Here is a 24,030-nt window from a genome sequence, read left to right on the forward strand (position 1 = left end):
GTCAGTCCTTAGCTGACATCAGATTTGGAATATTCTCCCTTCTGTTCTTTTGTTCCCTCCAGCTCTCCCAACCTTGCAGTGTCCGTGGCTCATCTGCTTATGGAGACATGAAGGTCCAAAGAAGGGAGGGAAGGGACTGTCCTGAAATCTTGTGGTGAGACTGATGATGTAGCCAACAGCAGAAGTCAGGGGTCTGGACATTGGGCTTCCTGCCACTCCAATCCCCAGACTTCCTCTGCCTCCATGGTTATGGCTACATAGAACCAGACAGGGCCTGAGAGTCATTCCAACGAGAACTTATGGTCAAATCCATCAACAGTGTCTGTCTACTTGGCAGGCTGGCAAAATGACAGAATCCTGGAAATACTGGTTTGTTTTTATTTTCTGTGCTCTCTCCACCAGCTGCTATGAGTACAGACCATAGACAGGGCCAGCCCTGAGCAAAACTGAGAAGCAGGTGACATTTTAAACTCATCTCTCTTTTCAATACCACTTTTTCTGTTCCTGGTACCCCCCCCCCCCAAACTTCCAGATGCCTATACCAGGTTGCATTTCATCAGGGCCCTGGTCTATTTTTGAATTGACAAGGTCCATAAGAGAATAGTTCTGCTATAATGAGTTGATAACAACTTATGACATCTCTACTTCTATTAAACAGTTATTTACTGTTTTAAATAGACCCTTGGAGATCACCAAGACTTGAAGAAAATCATTCTTAATGGTGGAATTTCAGACACCATGATAAGACATAGAGGAGTCATTAATTCAAAGTTATTGTTTTGAAACAAGCTTATTCCTTAGAGGGAGACTCCAACTCCCAGTCTTCATAAGTTGTTTGTGCCTATTCCTAGCTTTTGACCAAAAGCCTCCACCTAACCAGTTCTCAGAATGCCTCCCACTAAGAATCATCTCGGACAAGGTAATATTTTAATAAAGGCTATTTCTAGAATAGTCTAGCCATGTACCAATAAACCCCTCAATGAGACCAAGTCTGTGACCTTTTCATTTTTCCTCTATAACCCCTCAAGAACAAATAGTTGAACAGACTCAAACAGCTAACTATGCCTCCCAGAGCAGACCTGTTGTTCACCAGCCCATCCGTCATTGGTCAGAAGAATCAGAATCCTCTCCAGGGGTTCTCCTCCTTCCCTCTTACTTTATGGACAAATCATTCTGGGAAAAGGAAGTTAGGCAAGAAACCTAGGGAACAATTGAGCAGCTATAATTCTTTCTTTGCTTAAGAAACAAAAACAGATTCAATGTTAATTTGCTAAACTGCTTTGAGGAAGAAGATAATCAAATGAGTAGAAATGCAATACATATTTCATTTCTATAGTGCCTTTCCCAGCAAGAGAGAACACTTCCCATCATCCTGGAGTATTAAAAGCAAACCCTCTGCTAAAAAAAAAAAAAAAAAAAAAAAAAAAAAGCCAAAACAAATGCTTCAACCTGTAGCCCCTAAAAAAAGAAAGGAAGGAGCTCTTCACTTTGTGAGGCTATCAAAAGGGAGGTGATCTGAATGCTGTATTTACATGGAAATGAGCAGGGGAAGGAGATGACTGGCATGGTATAGAGGCCCAATTCAGGCAGAGAAGAAAGGGAAAGGGTTGGCATTTCAAATCTTAGCTCCAAATAATTGAAGCACAATAGGAATTCGTAAAGCAGCAGCAATGAGGGTTCCAGGGAATAATGAAGCATGAAGCACAATGACGGATAATAGAGATGGAATGATCCTATTACCAAGAGCAGGCTCACAAACTGATTAGAGTGGGGATGCAATGCCAAGGCACTGAGCTGTGCTCTGGCTAAGTGCCCCTGGACTGGGGTTTGGAGGCTTTATAATCTAGCCCCAGCTCTACCCCTAATCTACAGTATAACCAAGAAGAAATACTTTGACACCTGAGTCCCAACATCTCCCAAATGGAAAACACAGCCACTTCCCCCCAGAAATTCTCTGGGGATTTTAAAGTCATAAAAGAGAAGTTCTATGGAAAAGTTGCTCCCCTTTCTACTGCACCCCCAGACAAAATTCCATGTCTATAGTGAATTCTCCAAGCACCATGGAAGGTGACCCAAAAATCTTCTCAACTTGACTCACTAATGCAAGCTCTATCTTCTTGGTCAACAGATCCACCTTTTTGAGAAGAACTTTCTAAGGCTAAAGACACCTTTTTAGCCATTGAAAGAGGGGGGGTTGAAAGAGACAATGCAGCTAGGGTAAGTCAGCCTGAGATACAGCATTAGCCCGGCATGTTACCAAAGTTCATAAGTTGCAGATGGGTAACTATGAGTTATTTGGTGATACCTATGATTTTTCTCCCTGGATCATTTAGTTTTGCAGTCCCTGCTTCAGGAAACAGAATCTGAAGAATAGAGGCTACCCAGAGACAACAGAGTTGACTAAACTAATACATATGTCCATAAATTTGCAGGTATCACTGTATCCTAAGGCATTCCCAACCAAACCAGATACACATTATTCTTTGATTCCTCAGTTTTAAAATGACCTAATTCTCATCTTTACACAAGCATGGTTGACAAGACATGGCAAGTATATTAATTATGTACATATGCATTTTTATATTAAGTATATGAAAGTCAGAGGCTGAACTCCAACTGATATCCACTATAGCAGCCTAGTAGTAAATGTTTTCAGTGAAAAAGGTAAATTCTAAGAGTTGTTGCTTTGAATATAGAATCATACAAGACACAGTGTGTGTGTTCATTATGTTTTCTTGATTCAGACTTTATGTGTTCATGCTTAGCTTGCTTTAAGTAAATAGAAAAATGCAGATTAATGCAGAAAAAGAAAGAGGAGAAAATCTGGGGATGACACTGCTCTTTACAAAAATATTTATTTTTTACTCAAAAAATAATACCCTTTTGAATGGCACAATTGTTTAAAAAGCTAAATCACTGAAAAATGTAGTTATATAATTCATTACACATTAACCTTTTCCAAAAGATTGTCTGGCATAAAGTGAATACACATGCACATACAGCCACATTTTACTAGACCAAAATTGCTTAAACAATTAACTCCCAATTATCTAACATTATGAAAAGAATCAGAAAACAGATTTTTTAAACAATAGCCATGTTTTTTATTTTTAGATTTTTATATGATTTTATGATTTTCCAGGAACAGATATTACTGATTAAATTTCACTTTAATGAATAAAAATTCTAGGTGAGCCATGGAGAAGGTGGTTCTAAGGGTGGCTCAGGCTTGGAATAAGGGAAAGTGGACTAGGGAATAGAATATGGATGGATATGGGTCATTGCTAGAATGGATATGACACAACTAGATAATGGAGAGTTGAGGGGATATTCTCTAGTAAGAGAGCTGCTTAGATAATCCACCTACCAAGACTAGGGAATTTCTATGAGAAGACCTTGCTCTTAGAATCACTGTTCTTCCCTTATGCTTTTTTTCCAAATATAATTTGAGGGAGGGCAGCAGGTTTTCTTGGATGGTAGTAGACAGGGATTCTTGGGTGGTAGTAGCCACGGGTATATTTCTGAAACAGAAATTCTTACAATATTCTTATAATGGAACGTTCCTTTATTAAAAACAAATTTCTTGGATTCTAGTCTTAGTTTTGCTAATCTCAAATAAGGTGAATTTGTACACTTTGAGCCTCAGTTTCCTTAACTGAAAAATGATTCCTGGCACATTGTAGGCACTTAATAAATATTTTTGAATGATTAGTAGTCATACACAGACAGACATGCACACACATACACACACACACACACACACATGCACACACACCATATAGCATAATTGGTTTTACAAATCAATTTACATTAAACTTTTCCAAAAACTTTCTTCTACTTGGAGTAAAATACAGTAACGCATACACAAGGTGTACATTCACACTCTCACACACATATCCATTGTATAAGACCTAAATTGTTACATGAATCTCAGTTATTTGCAATGAGAAAAAGGATCAAACCATGACTATACATGGTTAACAAGAAAGAATAAGAGTGAGAACAAGAGAGAGAAGAAAGAACTTAGGTTTCTACATGGAAATTCATTTGAAATGATTAATATCCCGTTCAATTGTAGATTGGAATACTTGGCGTTGATAAGCTATAGTTTAAGGTAAACCTCAGAACCCACCATAATTTTATATTTATGAATATCTATTACTTGTTTTCCATCTCAATCAGAATGTGTATTTATACTGAATAAGTTAATGAGGTATTTATGCTTCATGTTTGCCTTGGACTTAAAATAAGTTCAAACATTAAAAAAAGAAAATATGCATTTCTAGTTAGGTCAAATCTATTTAGAAGTTATACTGAAAAGTGGACTGAGGATCAAAGCCAGGACCTTAAAGGAAATATTAGCTGGAACATAAAAGGCAAAGAGCAAAAAGGGATTTCTTCTGGGTTCTTTGACAATCTTTCCTGCCACTTTGCGATCCTAGAGATGCGCCATGTAAATATTGCTCTTTGTCCAGTTAGTGTGATGTCATGTGTTCGCAGTAGACCTAGCTGGAGAGACTTCCAGGAAGAAGGGGCATCTCTTCTTGATTCCCATGTGTTTTTCTCTCCTGGCCTCTGCATCAGTTGACATCTCACAGGGCTTCAGGCCAGTGGTGCTCACCCCCTAAGGAGTTTCAGGGACACCCTGCACATCTCAGCAAGGTCTACCAGCAATCTAGCTGGAGCAAATCTCAATGGTGCCCCAGTGATTGACTTCCCAGAAAATTTCACCAGTGCCCAGAGGGTGACCTCCCAAGAAGTGTCAGAAGCACCCCAATGGCAGCTTTCCAGAAGTCCCTACAGTGCCTGAACACGCAACTTCCTAATAAGCTTTGACTGGTTACCCCAGTGGGTGGTTTACTGCTCGCTGACCCCAGTCTGTGAAACCTCAGCAAACTTCTGTGCCATCCATTGTGCCATCGCCAGACCCACTCTGATGAGCTCCAAATCACAGCCTTAGGTGGGGAGCCTTTTCCACATATGTTCCTTCCTCTGATACTCTTCCCTCACCTCTAAATGGAATGACTACTCCCTTTATCCACCATTCTTCTACTCATTAGGGTTCTCTTTACCCTTAAGTAGTTAATCCTTTGTAGTTCCCTTAAGTGGTTAATAGTTATTTATATTAAACTCTCCCTATTCTAACTACTGTGTCCTCACTGGACCCCAACTGGCATAGAATGGAACTGTACATGGTACCAGGAGATAGATTCACAAAGGTAGGATCTGGGGATCAGTTTGGTTGTAGCTTTGGGCTTGAGTACAACGCAGAGCTCCTTGTCAATGGGAAATGGGATGCTAGCAGTCTATAACATGAAGTTGGATAAATAACAAGCATTACTTTTGGTCAATGGTGCTGAAGAGCCAACTGGAAATACGTACCCTGGAAACCCAAGTGGTTGCTGACTTAATGGAAGCTGTTCTGTACACCATTGCTGGGCATGTCACAGCCACAAAGGAGAAGAAAGCACACTGAAGCCAGGAAGAGAAGCCCTTCCTCCTGCAGTGTCTCTCCATAACCCTCTTCTGACAAAACTGAACATTGCGTCAGCCGGCAAAGGACAAATATTAATAAAATCCTGTTCTAGTATTACACATGCACATGCTAAGAGTGGCCTAAGAGCTGAGAAGCAAGAAACTGATCAGTGGCACCCTTGTAAAAAGAGGAATGGAGAAAAACAAAGACGAGGAATAGTGTGAAAGCTGCCATGGGCGATGCTCCCGCCTGGTGCTAGAATGTGCTATGCACGCCACATGTATGCTTCTCGGTTAATCTCACAAGAATGCTATGAGGTCATTTTTCCCTGCTTCCAACTTAAATTCCAACAGTACAGAAAAAAATATGAAAACTCTTATCAATATCAAAAACCAAGACTGACAGCTGGAATCTGTGAGGATTTCCTCCTGATTTCAAAATGTATTGGAGTTGAATTGAGAAACGACATTGGAAGCTAAAGCATGCATATTTTTTTTCCTGAGGGGGGAAAAAAAGCAAATAAGGAATAAAGCCATGCTAAAAGGAGAGAGGGAAAGGGTCATTCTTTCTTCATTCTCTGGCTTCTCTTGAGACCAGCACACTGGGCACTGCTTTTCAGGGGTCACAGATCTGTTTTTTATCCCTTAGTCCTCATCAGTACCACCCTTCCATTACTGACTTCAAGACTTCAGGTCAGAAAGTATGAGGGTCTTGGCCAGGTGGGGTAGGAGTGAGGGGAGGGGGTGAGGGAGAACCACTGGCAAAGGCCATGGAATCCTAGAAGATAAATGTCCCAAAGGTAAAAATACTACAGGGTCCTAAAGATACTAGAGGCTTGAGGAACATGAAAGAAATTTTCAGAATAAACAGGGCCATGTAGCAATATGCCCTGGGCTCATTGGCAATGAAGATACCAAAATGTTAAAAATAAATGAAAGGCAAGTATTTACCAAATAAATAAAACAGAAGGAAAGCAGAGATGGAAATTTAAATTCCAGACAAGGTAGAATACAAAGCCAAAAGCATTTAACGGAGCAAAAGGGTTGGCACAAGGCATGATCCTAATGAAGATAAAAGAGTCTCAAGCAGTTATGCACCTAATTCTGTAACATCAAATTATAAAAAGCCAGAACTCTTTGAAATACAAAGAAAAGTAAAGGAAGCACAGTTGTTTGGGAGATTACACTGCAACCTGTTATGGAGAAGGTAGATGGAAAAATCAGTAAGACAGAAAGTGCAAATGTTGCAAAGGAAGGAGCGGTCAGAAGTTTCAACCATTGTAATCAGCCCATGCTCTGGAGAAGGAGATGAGTCAATGCTGGGGGATCTGCTGTATCTATCATTGGGTAGGGGGAGAGAAGTTACAATCAGTGTTTCCATTACATTATGCTCATGTAACTAGAAGAACAAAATTCTGTTGTAGGAGAAATCACACACCCATCAGCAATTCTTGCCTATTAGTAAATTCTTCTAAACTTGACTGTGTGAATTTCCAAAGTAGATAGTAAGAGTCCTGATTAGAGTCCTGATTAATTGGAAGCTAATCCACTCATTTAGGCAAAGTAACCTATCAGTGCCTGCAGTATATCTCGGACACACTCCAAATCCCATTGCATTAATTACAAAAGTGGTTCCCACTTCCTAAGGCTATCAACATAATCCTGGCATGGTTGGGGGGTCTGCCTGATTCTCCAACTCCTGGGATGCTGTGGCAGGTCATGCTGGACCTTTCCCTAAGTGGCTAGAGCTAGAAACAGCCACAGAGTAGAAGTGAGTTGAGCTCTAATTGAGCACCAGTGGCCAAAACCAGGAACACAAAACTTGGTTTTCGAGACTAATGGTTCATTATCAGTAGACTAAGCCCAAAGGGTCATGAACTGGCAGCCATCATAGCAGAAAAAGAAACAAGATGAAAAGAGAGATCAAAGCTAAAGGATCCAAGTTAAGGATCCCAAACATCACTGGAGAGCCAGACAGGTTTATTGGTCTTCAGCTGAGATTCTGTGGGCCAGTCGGGCTGGTTTAAAGATGCAGAGTTGTAGGAGGGACAGGCCATTGGTCATTAATGGTTAAATACAGAATGGATAATATATCCTCTACTGCCAGGCATCTGTCAGCTCTCCATTGCCCATTTTAGTATTAATGGAATTCAGGTCATAAGGGGTAAGAATGAGGTAGCCAGGAATCCCTCTCACTATGCCCAGAATTTGAGGGTTTCATATTATGATCTATCTGCATCTACAACTGGGATTGATATAAAGATACAAAAAACCCTTTTATTTTTTGAGAGTACATAGGGATTCAGATTTTAAATCTGTTCACAAAGAAAATATATGAAATCTATTAGGTTAACTGTGTATCAAAATTTACTATATTGCACTGATTTGCTGGCTGAAGGGAAGCCAATTTGCATGGCTCCTGTCAGTCACATGTGGTTTGGAAAGGCTTGTGCATTCCAGATACACTCTGTGTAAACTGGAGAATCATACTCTATTTCTACTGGTTTGCATGCATGCGTATAAACTTGTTTTTCCCACAGTGCCAAATGAAAATAAGTGAACGAGCAGCAGTGATCACAATTAATCAACTTCTTTGTCAGAACTTCACAGCTGTGACGGTGAGGGGAATTCTTGTCCCTCAGGTCTAGAGAGGCCATGACTTCCACTTCTTCTGGGTTTCCTGTTCAGTTCTGTTCCATCCAGCATTTAGAGATAAAGTCTGTTACTATCATTCAGCACAGCTTCTGACACCTACTACGTGCCAGACCCTCTGCTGGGTACTGAAAGATACCGCATGGAATTTCCACCAGAGAGAGTTCAGAGCTTAGCGGAAAAGAACAACGAGTAAACAGACAGTTACCACCCGAAGTGATAGCTATCTCTGCAGAGTGTGGGTTATGTACAATGCCCTATGGAAACAGGAAAGGAGTTTGCCAAGATTTCACAGAAGAAGGTGAATCCTGATGGTGAAGTGTGAGTTGAAGTGAAGAAGGGCTGGAAGGCATTCAAGAAAGTAGGAACATAATGTGCAAAGACATGAAACTCATCAAGAACACATGTCTCAAGGACCTGAAAGAAATTCTGTATGGCTTGAGGCCAGAGGTACAGCCAGTAGAGAAAATCATTTGAAAAAAACCTGGGAGAGAGAGGCAGTAATTCTAGTAAACAACGTTATTTTAATACATTCCTGTGTTAATATTTGAAGATGTTTGCTCAGTAAGAATACTTAAGAGCTGCAGACAAACTAACTAATGTTACAATGTCCAACATCCAGACTCTATTCCTTATTGCTTTTCTCTTTTTAGCATTTACAACAACACCTGGCACACAGTTGGTACTCAATTAACAAACTATTATTACTGTATGTGGTAGATGGCCTCAAACATGGCTCCTAGTGATTCATGCCCTTCCCCTTGAGCATAGGCTGGACTTATTGACGCATTTCTAATGAAAAGAATACGCCAGAAGTAATGGATTGTCACTTCCAACATTATGTTATAAAAAGGCTGTAACTTTTTTATGGTCTCCTGTAGCGTTTGGGTGGTGTCCCACGTACTCACCCTCTCTGGCTCTTTTTCTCTCTTGGATCGTAAGCTGCTGTATCACAGGATGATCAGACAGCTCACGGAGAAGCCAACGTGGTGAGGAACTGAACCACGCCCACGTAAGCACTCCTGCTGCTAGTACCAATGTGAGTGAGCCCGGACGCAGATCTTCCGAGGCCTGCCAATCACCACATGGGTGAGCTTGAAAGTGAAATTTCCAGCTCCACTTGAGCCTTAGGTTATGGTAGCTTTGGACAACCGCTTGATGGCAACCTCATAAGAGACTCTAAGCCAAAAAAGCACCCAGTTAAGTTGCACCCAAATTCCTCACTCATGGAAACTGTGAAAGCCACTCAATTTGCTATGATTTGCTACACCGCGAAAGACGACTGACATCCTACACACTACTGTCTACTCCTAGTCCCCAATCAAAGCTTGGGCATGGTGGTATCAGAGCTCCCATCTGGTGACGGAACACTGCCTGGCAGCTTTTGCGACTGGGATCCCAGTCCCCTGACACCTCACTCCTTGAGGGAACAAACTCTGTTACCTACAGTCCCACTCCATTGATTAGACCACTCATAGTGAGTGAGTTTAGCCCAACTGGAGCACAGACCACTGTACGGCCTGCTCCCTCCCACCTTCGGGCCTCCTTGGGCACACCAACACTATAAAGTACAGTCCCTCTACTAGCTGAGCCAGAGAGTTCAGGAAACCTCTGTCTCGATGATGACAATCACATATGTCCACAGAAAGATGTATGCAGATAATATACTCCTGATTTCCATGTGTAACTCTGATTATATGACATGCCTTGAAAACTAATTGTGAAACTTGCTGTATACACTGTCCAGGTGGGAACAAGTGGAAAAACATACATTGCTTAGGGAACATTGAGTTTTTGGCAGAGAATATTTGGCAGTTTCTATAACCATGTTGATTTGAAGGCAGTGGTTTTATATGTAAAAAAGATTTTAAGACCTTGTAAAGATGTTAAATATTTACATAAAAAATTATTCTTAACTAAGGAAAGAAGAGCAAAATATAAAACCCAAGTGTGCCTTCTATGAGTTGTTCTTCACTTGTTTCTTATGTCTTCTTAGTAGTTTTTAGACCCACTTTTTAGTTAGTGATTAAGCACCCACTGAAAACAAAATGCTACATATGAAAATGATAGCAGTACACCCCAACCAGAAGAAAAAGAAAGGGGAAAAAAAGGAGAAAGGGGACTCTGTACCTCTGTCCCTGATGATTTTGCCCCTCAGGCTCTGGGATGCACTTATTGAGAGCTGAAGGACTCATGTGGGAGGATGTCCTTAGAGCCACCGCTGAGATGCCCACCAATGGGGATGAGAAATTCAGCAGCACTGAGGTGGTACGGTGGGAGAGGACATTCAGGGGATGGGTCACGTTGATAACCAGCGGGTTATGCCGGCATGACAGCTCATAGGTTCCTGAAGAGAAATAAGGAGATGAAAAATACTGTAAGCCATTCATATGCTCCATCTTCCCACATCTAGCATTCCTTGTATTTTCTCAATAGCTGCGTATTGTAGGCAAGGTCCCAAACAATATCAGAGACAGACGCCCAGCTGACTCCAGGGTCTACTGGATCATCCTCTAGTGACCCCAAAAGGATCACTGTCAGACTCACCAAGGGAGTGGTTGTTCCCACTGACATCGGTCAGGTGAACAGTCACTGTCGGCCGCTGATGTTGTCTCAGTCCTGGGCCATCAGATGTCAAGAAAATGAAAACTGCCGTGGCCACTCCTGGTCTACTGAAACACACCTAGGCGTAAGCACACATATGTGTAAGTCATCATTTCCACCGGGCTATCAAGGCATGTGTCACACTATTTTTACACTTCTCAGTCCCCCATTTTTAAAGTAAGAGTTCCCTTCTCCTTTGCTTTTGAGAAAAATATGGAGTAGGCATAGAAAGATAGCTGAGGTCACACCAAAAATCAAAATTAGATGAAAAAAAGATAACTTTCAGCTACTGAGCTTTTCATCTTTTTCTGAGGTTTTGTTTTGTTTTGTTTTTTACCTCAACTGTTCCTTTTTTCACTTGGACCTGTCTTTCTTTAAATTTCTCAAGAAGATCACTGAAAGAGATCATTGTTGGAGACAAGAAATCACTGCATAGCCAGCCAATCTTATCTCCAAAGTGGGAAGAAGAGGACAAGAGTCACCAAGCTAACATTCTGTTTGAACTGTCATAGTTCAGAACATAGCTCATTCTTCCCCATCTTTCTGTCTTCCCTCTAAACATTTTATCTGAACCTCTCACTGAGTATGTGGACCATGACAGGAGACGCAACTGTAGTGTCTCTTGTTTCTGAGACTAGAAGCCGTGAAACTGTTTATTCTCATGCATTTCTACTGGTGCCCCAAGAATATATATACCCTACCCTACCCATGGCTGAAAAATAAGCCAACACCGAGGGACAGGAAATTCAGTTATTTATAAGCAATATCTCTAGGTGCTTAGGCTGATTAACAGTAAAAGAGTCTTTCAAAGCAAACTATGGGAGTTTTGTCCCTGGAAATCCTTCAATATAAAAGAAGACATCTTCAAGATAGGGAGATGACCTGGAGAGCTTATTTCCCACACTGAAATTATTCGATGTAGTAATTCTAGTTTTGTTTTACACCCTTTAGCTCAATATTACTCTCGTTTCCGTTCAGAGTAAATCTCTACCTTACCTGGTATTACGTGGTTGCTACATTATCAGATTCTGGAGCTGGACCTTACAATGTTCTCTGCCTTTCTGTAGCTTTTTATTGGTTCTGAGGGTGACAAAGCTCCAGGAAAACTATCCCCAGGGTTAAAGAAGGGTGCATCTAATGGGAGGGACCTCTTCTAAAAATGGAGAGGAGAAGGGTAAAACATGTTTTCCATTTTACCAAGAATTCTTCCTTGTGTGCAGGCTGATTTTTCCTGAGTCTTGGTGGTGTGTTTATAGTGTGTCCGTTTGCACTGCTGGCTTAATTAGGGTGATTTTATGATTTGCAGTGGTCAATGCAACACAGCTCTCCCTTCTTCCTCTCCCCCTTTGAGGGAAAGACCAGCCACACTCTCTTTTTACAGTGTCTTTTCCCCCTCATTTCCCCTCTTTGAAATAATAAATATTCCTTTATAACTTAAGAAATATCCAGACCCATAGGTTACGGCTTGCAATACGAGGTCCTTTGTCCCTGACTGGATGAGGGCTAGACATGAAACATACCATAAGGTAACCAAGAGCCTAACGCAAAGCCCTCAACTGCAGCAGCAAAGGACATCAAAGTCCCTTGGGAACTCCCACAACCTCTTCCTTTTGCTATACCACAAAAGAGACCTGAGTACTGGAAGAAAGTTCTGGGGTGTTTCCTGAGCCAGGAACAGACGGAGTCCAAACAAGTACACGGTGGCTTTACCGCAGTAGGCCTCAGACTTGAAGAGTGGGGTGGGTTCAACAAGGAACAGGAGCCCTCAGTCTTCCCACCTTCTGTTGGGCCCCAAAATAGACACCACCCACCTAAAACTAACTAGGAGGGGTCAGTCTTATGATGGTGTGGATTTCTCTATCCTGAGGGCCCATGCCCAAAACCTCCAGCTCATTTTGCATCTCCTGGCAATGTGCCTTCTTGCTCTAAGGGTCTTTGAACCAAATCCCTTTGAGCCTTACAGCCTGCTCCTGGTGGCATCGTCTCTGTGCCTCGATCTGTGGGAAAGGGTATGCCAGGATTTCTAGGCCATGGCTTAAGCAGGAAACCACAGGTAATACTCACAAAAGAAACACAGGCCCAAGAATATTGGGAAACATACAGCAAAAAGAGACAAGGGTTTGATCAAGGCACAGGATACCGAGTCTGTAGCATTTCCTCTCACAGTGACACAGGAGACGTAAACCGAACTTTGTTCTCAGCTGAATTACCAAATACGCCCCACAACAGCAACGAGATACAAAGAAAGTATGAACTCTCATATGACTTTTGGAGCCTCCAAAGCAGAGACTAGTTTGAATCCACGCATATGTGCATAGCCAATCTGAGCCAGGGTGAAAAGAACCAAGTAAGTTCACCATTCTGGAGAGAGTGTTGGCCAGGCAGAAACCTCGGTTTGACTCTTAGCTCCATCTCTACTAACTGGTTAAGGCTGAGGAATCCATCCCTCCTCTCTGAGCCTAGGGTTCCTATTTTGCACATCTGAAACACAGACATACTAACGATTTCATGAAGCTAGTATGAAGATTAAATGAAATCAGTGAAAGCACATAGGACAGTGCCCGTCATCTAGTAAGAATTCAATGTTCATAAATTAATTCACAAAATAATTCTTATTTCCAAAGAGCAATATTTTTAAAATTTTGTTTACACTTCAGGAAGACATGGGTGAAGAATAAAATTTAAAAATTAAGCACAAACTGTATATTTTGGTATACAGAGAATTATGCTCTTCTAAAACCTATACGGTAAAAAATTTCACCTATGCTGTTTTAAATCGGCATTTGTAGAAATGTGAATTTGTATTCCAGGTTCTACATCTAGAGACATTGGCAATATCCAAGGCTTTTGGTATAGAATATAGCTCTTGTTTATAAATGTACTCTATGAAAAATATATTTTATATACGTAACTCTTTTAACAGATTTTCAGAAAATTCAGTTCAATATGTGTTCATCAAAAACCTACTTTTGTTGTACATATACAGACAAAAAAACTTCTGAAATTGATGGTATAATTAGAATGCTGAGTTTATGCCTTAAACAAAGGTGATTATTTTTATTGAAGTATAATTAACAGTGTTACATTAGTTTCCAGTACAACTGGATTCTACAATTCTATGCACTACTCAGTGCTCACCACAATAAGTGTAGTCACTGTCACCAGACAACATCTTTACAATCTTATTGACTATATCCCCTGTGCTGTACTTTTCATCTCTGTGACTTACTCTGTAACTGGAAATTTGTACCTCTTACTGCCCTTTATCCATTTCACCGGTCCCCTCACTCACCTCCCCTCAGGCAACATCTGTTTGTTCTTTGTATTTAAGAGTCTGGTTTTTTAGTTTGTCTCTTTTTTTCTTTTTGTTCATTTGTTTTGTTTCTTAAATTCCACATATGGTATTTGTCTTTGACTGGCTTATTTCACTTCGCATTAAACCCTCTAGCTCTATCCATGTTGTTGCAAATGGCAAGATTGCATTCTTTTTTATGACTGAGTAATAGTCCATCATATATCTCTATCTCTATCTATCTATCTACCACGTCTTCTTTATCCATTCATCTATTGATGGACACGGGTTGTTTCCACATCTTGGCTATTGTAAATAATGCTGCTATAAACACAGGGGTGCATATATTTTTTGGGTGTTTTGCTGCTGCTGTTGTTGTTGTTGTTTTGCTTTTGATCAAAGTAGTTATTTATTTATTTACTTTGGATTTTTTTAATTTTTTTAATTTTTATTTTTTTATTACGTTATGTTAGTCACCATACAGTACCATTAGTTTTTGAGGCAGTGTTTTCATTTCTTTTGGGTAAATACCCAGTAGTGGAATTACTGGATTGTATGATGTTTCTATTTTTAATTTTTTGAGGAAACTCCATACTGTTTCCCACAGTGTCTGCATCAATTTGCATTCCCACTAACAGTGCACGAGGGTTCCTTTTTCTCCACATCCTCGCCAACATTTGTTATTTCTTATCTTTTTGATTCTAGCCATTCTGACAGGTGTGAGGTGATACCTCATTGTGGTTTTGATTTGCATTTCCTTGATGATGAGTGATGTTGAGCATCTAAGATGACATTTTTAAAAGTTATTCTTCCCACAGCTAAATCACAGCTATTTTGATCTAATATTACAGCCCACACTATTTTCACTTTACACAAAACACACCATGAATTTTATGTTCCTGGATATAAAAGATAGTTATCGGCTAGAACAGAGACTTGGAAACATGAAGTGCTAGTTATTAAACCCATGCCACTTTTGCCACTACAGTGCGACACTTCTCTCATCGACACACCAAATGCATCATGTGAATAGCTTCCCCTTCAGGACAGAGTGTCAAATGCACCTCCTGGGGTACTCTTCAGATCTGAAATGAGCAGCAGGCATGCTCCAAGAGAAAAATTCAAGGTGCTAAGAGGTCAAGGGGATTGTTAGCTTCATGTGCCATGTTTTATTATTTGTTTTAACAGGGAGATTACATTCATGTATTACGTTGACAATATAAAATTAATTTGAACTTGGCTCTTATGAAGAAAAACAATAGATAGATGTTAGAAAGGAGACAGAATCTTTTAGAAAAGCAAGTGATTCTCAGGACTGAGGAATGGTCTCAAGACAGAGGATTGCCAGTGAAATTAGCTCAGTGAATCCATTGCAAAATACTGTGAAAAGAGAAATACAGATTGGAGAAATAGATAAATAGACAGACAGACAGACAGATACTGACTGGCATACAGATGTGGAAAACCAGTCCACCACACTCAATGGCTTTTTTATCCAAAGCCTGCACATTAACTACTGGATGGAACTTCTGGCCACTGGTGAGGGATAAGATTGAAAGAATGTTTCCCTAGTGAAGAACTGTTTGGGCTTAAGAAATCCCTCTTCACTCTGCCTACGGGGTACAGACACGCTCACTCAATATACTCCCAAACCAAGTATTTCAACTTCCAGGTCATCCTTTGTGGTGGTCACTGGATAGCAGACCCTGAAACTATACCACAAACTTGAAAAGAATCTTTTCTGAGGTTTTAAATGCTTTTGGTTAGTTATTGGTTTGTTATTTTTTTTGGTGCCTTTCCATTTTCACTCATCTATGGCACATGCTGATTTCAGAGAGAAAGGGAAGGCCCTTGAACAGGAGAAAGTGGGCAGACACTACATTCTCTCTGTATAGCACTTTACAGTGTGCCAAGCATGATCAGATGTCTTGCTGGAGGATCCATAAAGTTCCTTGGGTTTTTATTCCTATATGAGATTTATACTATAATATCTCCAGGATACAAGGGTTATATTATAGGGGTAGAAAGTAGGTTCTGAGGAGCTTAAGTGACTTCCTCTAGCAAAATACTAGAGAGGTAGGAATTTGGGTTTTCCAACTTCAAGTTGTGTACTCTTCTGACTACCCAATGGTTCTTAATTTGGGGTGAGCACAAAGTCACAGATTCCTTAGAAAATGTGTTGACACTCATAACCTCTATTTCCCCAAAAATGAAGTCACATAAACACGTAAGCATAAAAGCTTCATACAATTTCTAGGAGCTAAGTGAACACTTTGAAAGCCATTTGTAATACAATTAGGGGTCAGCAGAAATCAGATTAAGAATGCTTGCATTATTGGGGTCCCTGGGTGGCTCAGTTGGTTGAGTATCCCACTCTTGATTTCAGCTCAGGTCATGATCTCAAGGGTCCTGAGATTGAGCCCCATGTCCAGTTCTGCGCTCAGCAGGGAGTCTGCTTGAGGATTTTCTCTCCCTCTCCCTCTGCCTCCCCCCACGTCAAATTAATTAGTTAATTAATTTTTAAAAAAAGAATGCTTGCACTATTGGTTGAACTATATGCCTTTCCTGTAGGTGAAAAATTATCAAATATTTCATATGGTTCACCTAATAATATTGCTATCTCTGTAGACTTCAGAAATTTGACAAGGCAGAGATTAATTCTCAACGTTTCAGGGGACCTTACCTGACGTCCAAAACTAATGGAGGAAGGGAGGCTCTGAGGCAACTAGCCTCTTGCTATTGAGCTGTCTCAGTAGTCTCCATACTTGAGGATGTAAGTCAAAATGGGGAAGGAGTTTTGAACCTGGTTTTACTTCCTGTCTCCCTTGGTATTAGTAAAAACCCAGCTGATATCCTATGTTATATTCCCTCATAGTATAAGTAAGGCTATGAACATCATGAGTTTATGTGATTCTCTTTTCAGAAGACTGAAATCAAGTAGTCATTTTGTGAAATGAAGAGGGAACCATCATTATGACCCCCACCATCCAGGGGGAGACATTTGAAAATATATGACTCAGCAAGTCAGTGGAAGGACTCAGATCAGACTCATCTTGTTGTCTCAATTCCTTCTAACAGCATTTCCTCATCTGTGATTTTAGACACCAGGGCTAAGTCTGCAGAGGCTCTGTGTTAGAAGAACTTGTAGGACTCAGAATGGGGCTTAGAAAGAGGCAAACCAAATCTGTAGCAGATACTGCAGTGTGGGGGTCCACTGTGAGATCTGGGAGACACTGTGAGACCCTTTCCTTCATGACTGAGCACTCAGCCCACAGCAAAGTCTCCTTCTGGAAACTGCCCTCTGAGGAAGACAGACTCCAAAAGCTCATGCCACTTCTCTGGAGAAACCCATGTCCAGGGGCCTTTTGATAGCAGTGAGCACTGTACAAGGTAGGAGAACTCTAGAGGCCAACCCAGCTCCCTGTGGGGTGATGATGCCTTCACCTGGCTGTCTCACAGCCCTTCTCTCTTAGTACTCCCTTGGTTCTTTCATTCCCTCACAGGTGTTGATCTTAGGGAAAGTCCTCAATAAACTTTCAGCATGCAAATCTTCACCTCAGAATCTGAATCCTGGGGACATTCCACACAAGACAAACTCTGAGAATGAGGAAAGGTATTATGGAATATACGGAGAAGGCTTTCTTGTGAACAAGAATACATAAGTGAGAGGATGAAGGAGCACACTGCAGAGCCAGACAAGTTTCCCCCACCTCTGGTTGAAAAACATTGCTATCCCAATTATTCATGAAACTTAGGGTCAGCTAAGATGTCATGTCTAGAGCCTGCAAAAGCTTCCACATAAAATAAATAAAAAGTTATATTAGTAGCAATCAGCTAGGAAAGCGGAAAATGAGTGCTTCCCCTCTAGGGATAAACTGTTGAGCCACTGGGAGATGGAATTCCTCTTTCAATGCACCAGGCTTGTTTTTGGTGGAAATGAAAATCATATATACATAGTCCCTTTTGCTTTTGCAGGATTCCCAGGGAATGTAGGTATTCACATAGGTTAATTTTCTAAACAGAAGATTTTCTTTTGAAAGGCAAGAAATTTTTAGAAATTTAGGTGATGTGTATAGAAATAATTCCAATACCTATTATAAATGCTCCTGCCCTCTTAACCGGGGAATACTGTACTTAACGGAATTTTCACTTGGTAAATTGGAAGCATCACTTTGAACATCAGTTATTTTCCTGAATGCTAAGATAACAATCCTCGAAGGCAGTGCTCTTCAAACTTTAATGTACATACAGATTGCCTGAGGGTCTTGTTAAAATGCCAATTCTGATTTAGTAGAGCTAAGATTCTGCATTCCTACCTGGCTCTCAGGTGATGCTGATGCTTTTGGATGCCAACCACATTTTGAGTAGCAAGGTTCTAAAGGCATCAGTAGATATACTTATCTTTGCCCTTAGTATTTGATAGCCTACTATGACTACAGTTCTTTTATTATTCATATTTATTATCTCATTCTTTTTTAAATTCACCATCAAGCTGAAATTATAATACATAACTGAAAGGAATCATCTAGTCCAAACACCTCATTTTAAATCTAAGAAAATTGATGTCCAAGAGGGTTATATGATTTATATAAGGCCATTTGACTGATTAATGGTAAAAATAGGGCTTATAATACTGTTCCTCTGAATATAGGTCTTCTCCCAGTTTCTATATCCCCTACTAATTTGCTGCTCCTTTTCTACAGCAGATTGAAAATTCAGATCATTAATATTATTACAATTCTAGGTAAAGTAAATAGGCTTTAACAAAGGGTCCTGTCAGCTTTCCTAAGAAACAAAGTAAAAAAATCCAAAGTAGTGATGGGACTTGGTGCTTTCTATCTATGAGCTTTTTCTTTCTTGCTAAATTATGAAATCTGTTCAGTTTTCTGGATGGTTGAAGTCATCTCTGAATAGAGGATTAGTATCCAACTGATTAAATAAAAAAAGAATTATAAGTTTTGCCAAATTTAGCAAAAACTACCAAAACCAAACAAGGTGCTTATTTAAATATGAATATCAGAGAAACAATAAATATTTTTGTTTAGTATAAGTATGTCTTGAATATAGCACAGGACTTACTTATACTAAAAAATTCTTCACTGTTTATTTGAAGTACTTTTTTTCTGCAACTTAAAGTTGGCGAGATATGAGAATGCACAATTTTTTAAAAATGAAGAGATAAAAGAAGAGCAGAGAAATAAAAAAAAAGGAATGGAAGAAAGGATTTTGTAGGTGTTCGTAGATAAAGAAAAGTAGAGAAGATGTGGTAAAAGTGGTAGATACTTTAGGAAGCTAATGGAGAGTACATTTCTAATACAGACTGGACCTTAATTTCTGAATGAATAAAGACTCTTTCTTTAAGCGCTTCTAATAAAATGTAGGGCCAAGAGAAGAAGAAAAAACCTCTAAGAATGACGGAGCTGGCACAATAAAAGTTGTTATCCTCTGAAAACTCAGTGGTAGAAACAAACAAACAAAATACTACTAAAAGTTTCTGATTTTAAAAAGAAATTATGAGTTATTACAAAATACTTAGGGCAGACTGACAATGAAAGCCCTATGTGTCAACAATTATTGACTACAATCAAAGCAGTACCTAGAGGGAAAAATTAAGGAACAGTGAAAACAAATTACCCAAGTGTTTGACACAAGAAGCTAAAAGGGAACATCAGTGTGAATCCAGAGAAACAAGAAGAGAGAAAATAATAAAGATAAAGATAGAAATCAGTGAATTGGAGAACCACGACTAGAATGAAGAGAAAAATGAACAAATAAAAATTGTTCTTTGAAGAAACCTAGGCATGAGTAATCAAGAAAAACAGGAGAAATCAGAAGGCTTAAAAACACATAATATAAAGGGAGTGGTAACTATAGCTGAAACAGAGATGAGACAAAGTAAAAATACATTATGAAAAACTATCAGCACTAAATTTGAATATGTGGAAGAAATTAGTAAATTTATGGAAATATCAAATAATCCAAAATTGGAAAGGAGAAATTAAACATATTAATAAAAATCAAAGAAAGTTAAATGACAAACATAAATCTTTCCTCAAGCAAACCCCAAACCCAGTTGGTTTTACAGGTGGGTTCTACTAAATTTTGAAGGAACGGATAATCCTTATTTTATACAGGTGGTTTCAGAAAATGTAAGAGGGAAAACTGCCCAATCAACTTTATGAGGCTTGTGTAATCTGAATATTCAAAAAAGGAATATATAAACTAATTCCATAAATAAATACAAATGCAAAGATCCAAAGCAAAAGATTAACCAATAAAATCCAAGAGCATATTTAAAATTTAGTATCTAATAAGCAAGTAGGTTCACGCCACAAAAGCAAAAATGACTTGATATCTTAAAAAAAAAAGTCTATCAGTATGATTTCAACATAATGACGGATCAAAGGAGGAAAATCATACCAATTGACACAAATCAAGTGTTTGATTAAGTTCAGCTCACATATACCAGTATGTTTTTCAAGAGGCAGAAGAAATGATCCAAGGCTTATTCTAAAATTTATATGGAAAAATAAGTGTTCAGGAATAATGAATAGCTAATTTGATTTTAAAAACTCAAAAAAAAAGTGGAAGAAGGTGGGGACATGCCCTACCAGATATATCTAGGTAGTAAAAGTCATAGTACTAAACACAGTGTATTGCTGGTGCAGGGAACATGAAAATAGGTCAATGAAATAGAGCAGAGTGTTAAAAAAAAAAAAACAGATTCAAGTCTATTCCAGAAATTAGTATATAATCAACATGGCACTGTGAATCATCAGAGCAAAGACAGAATGTTTTAATGGTTGAGATTAGAAATTGACTTATCATATTTAAGGGGAAAAAGTGGAAACCTATCTTATTCTATATACAAAAACAAATTTCAATTATGTTAAACACTAAACTTCAAAAGGCAAAACTACAAAACTAATATAAGAAAACAAAAAATATTTTTGTAATCTAAGAAAAAACTAATAAATTTGTCCACGTTGCAATTAAATAAAAGAGGAATACTAACTGCCTGATAATTATTTTTGTAAAGGGGACGCTCTACCTCACTAACAATCAAAGAAAAAAATGCACAATATAACAAGATATCACTTTGTTCCCATCAGATTTATTAATTTTAGGTAATTGGATAATATTATGTTTATGCAAGGATATGTGGAAATGGGTGCACCACTCTCATTTGTCTTGAGAGTATTAAGTCTAATTTCAAGTCCATATCTATATGTATGTCTCTATCGTTTGGTGTATTTCAGGGCCATCTTGTTCCATTAATTTGTCTATTCATTGATATTTTAACCGTTACAATTTCATGATGTATCTTGGTATTTGACAGAGTCAGGCCTCCTTCATCACTAAACTTTGGCAGAATTTCCATTAAAAACATTAAAATCAACTTTGTAATTCTTTAAATGTTTTTTGTTAGAATTTTTGTTGGGATTATGTGAAGTTCAGGATTTAGAGGGAATCGACCCCCATATGATACTGAGTCCTCCTATATAGGACCAGTTTGTGCCTCTGCATTTATTCAAGCCTTCACTGTGTCTTCATATAGATCTTTCATTTTTCTTTTTTAACATTTATTCCTAGATATTTTACTACCTTGACTGGCATTATAAATGAACTTTTTTCTTTAATCATATTTCTCATTGATTGTTGTTTAAAATTAGAGAGCATATTTGCTTTCATCTTAATTTTGTACTAAACCATGATACCAAATGAAATAATTTTCAGGTTGTTTCCTCTTTTCAGATATCAACTCAATTTATGAGAAAATAATTTGAGTTTTACTTCTCTCACATTTTAAATTTCATAAAGTATAGAAATCAAAGTCTAGCACTGGCTGCTTTTTCCAGATAAAGTAAAATAACAGTGGTGATATAGGAATTTCTTTCTACTTTACTGATTTCTGCTCTTTTCTGTTATTTCCTTTATACTTTTACTGTGACTTTAATTTGATCTTTTCCTAATTAAGGTAGAAACTGTGATTATTGATTTTATACTGCTTATTTTCCAAATATAGGTATTTAAAACTATAAATTTCCCGGGGAGTACTATTTTAATCATATCCCATAAATTTTGAAATGTTGTTTCATTATCATTCAACTCAAAATGTTTTCTAATTTCCCCCATAAAACCTTCCTTGACCTATGGGTCATTTAGAAATGTACTGCTTGATTACCAAGAAACTGGAGATTTCCTAGACATACTGTTATTCATTTCTTATTTAGTACTGTTAAGGTCAGAGAATGTGCTCTGTATGATTGCAATCATTACAAATTTATTAAGACTTGTTTTATGGTCTAGTATATACCCTATCTTGGTGAAAGTACCATATGCATTCTGCATATGTAGTATTTCTACAAATGTCAAAGTAGGCCAAGATACTTGAGAATGATCTTCAAATCTTATATACTTGTCCTGATTTTTTTGTCTACTTGCTATCTCAATGACTTAGAGAGGATAAAAATCTCCAATTATGATTATGGATTTGGCTATTCGTCTATTAGTTCTATCAATTTTTAATTCATTTCTTTTGAGGCTCTATTCTTAGGTGCTCCAATTTTATGACAATTAAGATTGTTCGGCAGTTTTGATAAATTGACCTATTTATCATTATGAAACATCCCATCTTTATCCCTGCTAATATTCTATTTTATCAGATACTAGCACAGCACAGCAATTTCTTATGCTTAGAGTTTATATGGCATATAATTTCTCTCTTTTACTTTGATTCTGTATGTCTTTGTATTTAAAGTGTGTTTTCATAAACAGTATATAATTGATACTTTCCATCTTATGTAGACGGACAATCTCTGCCTTTTACATGGCATTTTTAGATAATTTGCATTTAATGTAATTAATAATACAGTTGGTTTTAAGTCTATCACCTTGGTAATTGTTTCTTAGCTCCTTTTTTCCTGCCTTCTTTTGAGTGAGTCAAATTATTTTATTATCCTATTAATCTTCTCTTTTCACTTTCTACCTATAGCTATTTGTGTATATGTGTATTTTTTAAAGATTATTCTGGAGATTATACGTATGTCTAACTTATTACAATCTACATTCAAATAATATTACTATCTCAGGGTAAGGATCTTACAGCAGTATTACTCCACGTACCACTTGTGCCTTATGATAATATGTATTATTTCTTCACAGGAGAAATCAGTCAAGCTGTCATTGAGGTTGCTCAACTCCCCTTTTCACCCACTCATGCTTCCTTCCCTAGATGTTGATACCCAGCCCACTCCTTAATGAACATCCTACATACTAAGCTTCACCTTAATTTTAGTATATGTGCTGCCAAAGCGAGCACCTAAGTTCCATTTCAGAATCTACTTCCTAGAGGATCCAACCTGCAACAACCAAAGAAAATGGCCAAATCTCCCCATCTTTGAAAAATTCCTTTTGATGTGGTTTCCACTCAAACTACAGTACATCTTTTATAAAGTTTTGCAGGAAGAGGAAGTTTGCAGCCTCTGTTCACCTCCCCTTTCAATCTAGCCCAGCCCACACCTTATTAATTAATAAGCTACCTGGAACAGAGCAAATCTCAATACATGTGTTTCTCCACACCCCCCACTCCAAGAATCTGGTATCACAGATTCTTATCTTTGAAATCCAATCAATTAAATATGCAATGCATTTTCTGTTGAAGATTCATATGTAGTGTTTGGCTAGTTGAACCCACACAAAGAAAAGAAGGAAATTAAGGTTTACAGGCTTTAGGTTTTATGTAGCAAAGGTTTCTAGGAGTGGTCCATAATTTATAACTGATGTTTTCAATATGGCATTTAAAATACTATAAGCATGTGGAGGTTTCTATTAGGATTTCTATCCAGTCCAGCCTGAGTGAGACCATTCCAAATTTGGGGCATTTTAGAACATCCATGAAAATAAACATGAGCATATGATTTTGCATATGGGCTCCCTGCGAAACCAAACAACAGATACTTATTGGATGTCTGCTTCTCAAATTGCTTCATTTGTTGTCTATATTG

General features: G+C 38.5%; 1 protein-coding gene across 1 annotated transcript in view; it reads right to left on the reverse strand.

Moving 5' to 3' along the window:
- PAPPA2 (pappalysin 2) overlaps positions 1 to 24,030 on the reverse strand; it is a 260,116-nt gene that overhangs the window by 89,767 nt on the left and 146,319 nt on the right. The window contains exons 12-13 of the mRNA XM_045811473.2: positions 10,675 to 10,810; positions 10,258 to 10,474 (exon numbers count right to left, since the gene is read on the reverse strand). Of these exons, the coding sequence (XP_045667429.2) occupies positions 10,258 to 10,474; positions 10,675 to 10,810 (353 nt within the window). The remainder of the gene's footprint in view (positions 1 to 10,257; positions 10,475 to 10,674; positions 10,811 to 24,030) is intronic.

This window comes from Ursus americanus, chromosome 2 (assembly GCF_024610735.1).
Source record: "Ursus americanus isolate L20-20 chromosome 2, mUrsAme1.1.p, whole genome shotgun sequence".
NCBI lineage: Eukaryota > Metazoa > Chordata > Mammalia > Carnivora > Ursidae > Ursus > Ursus americanus.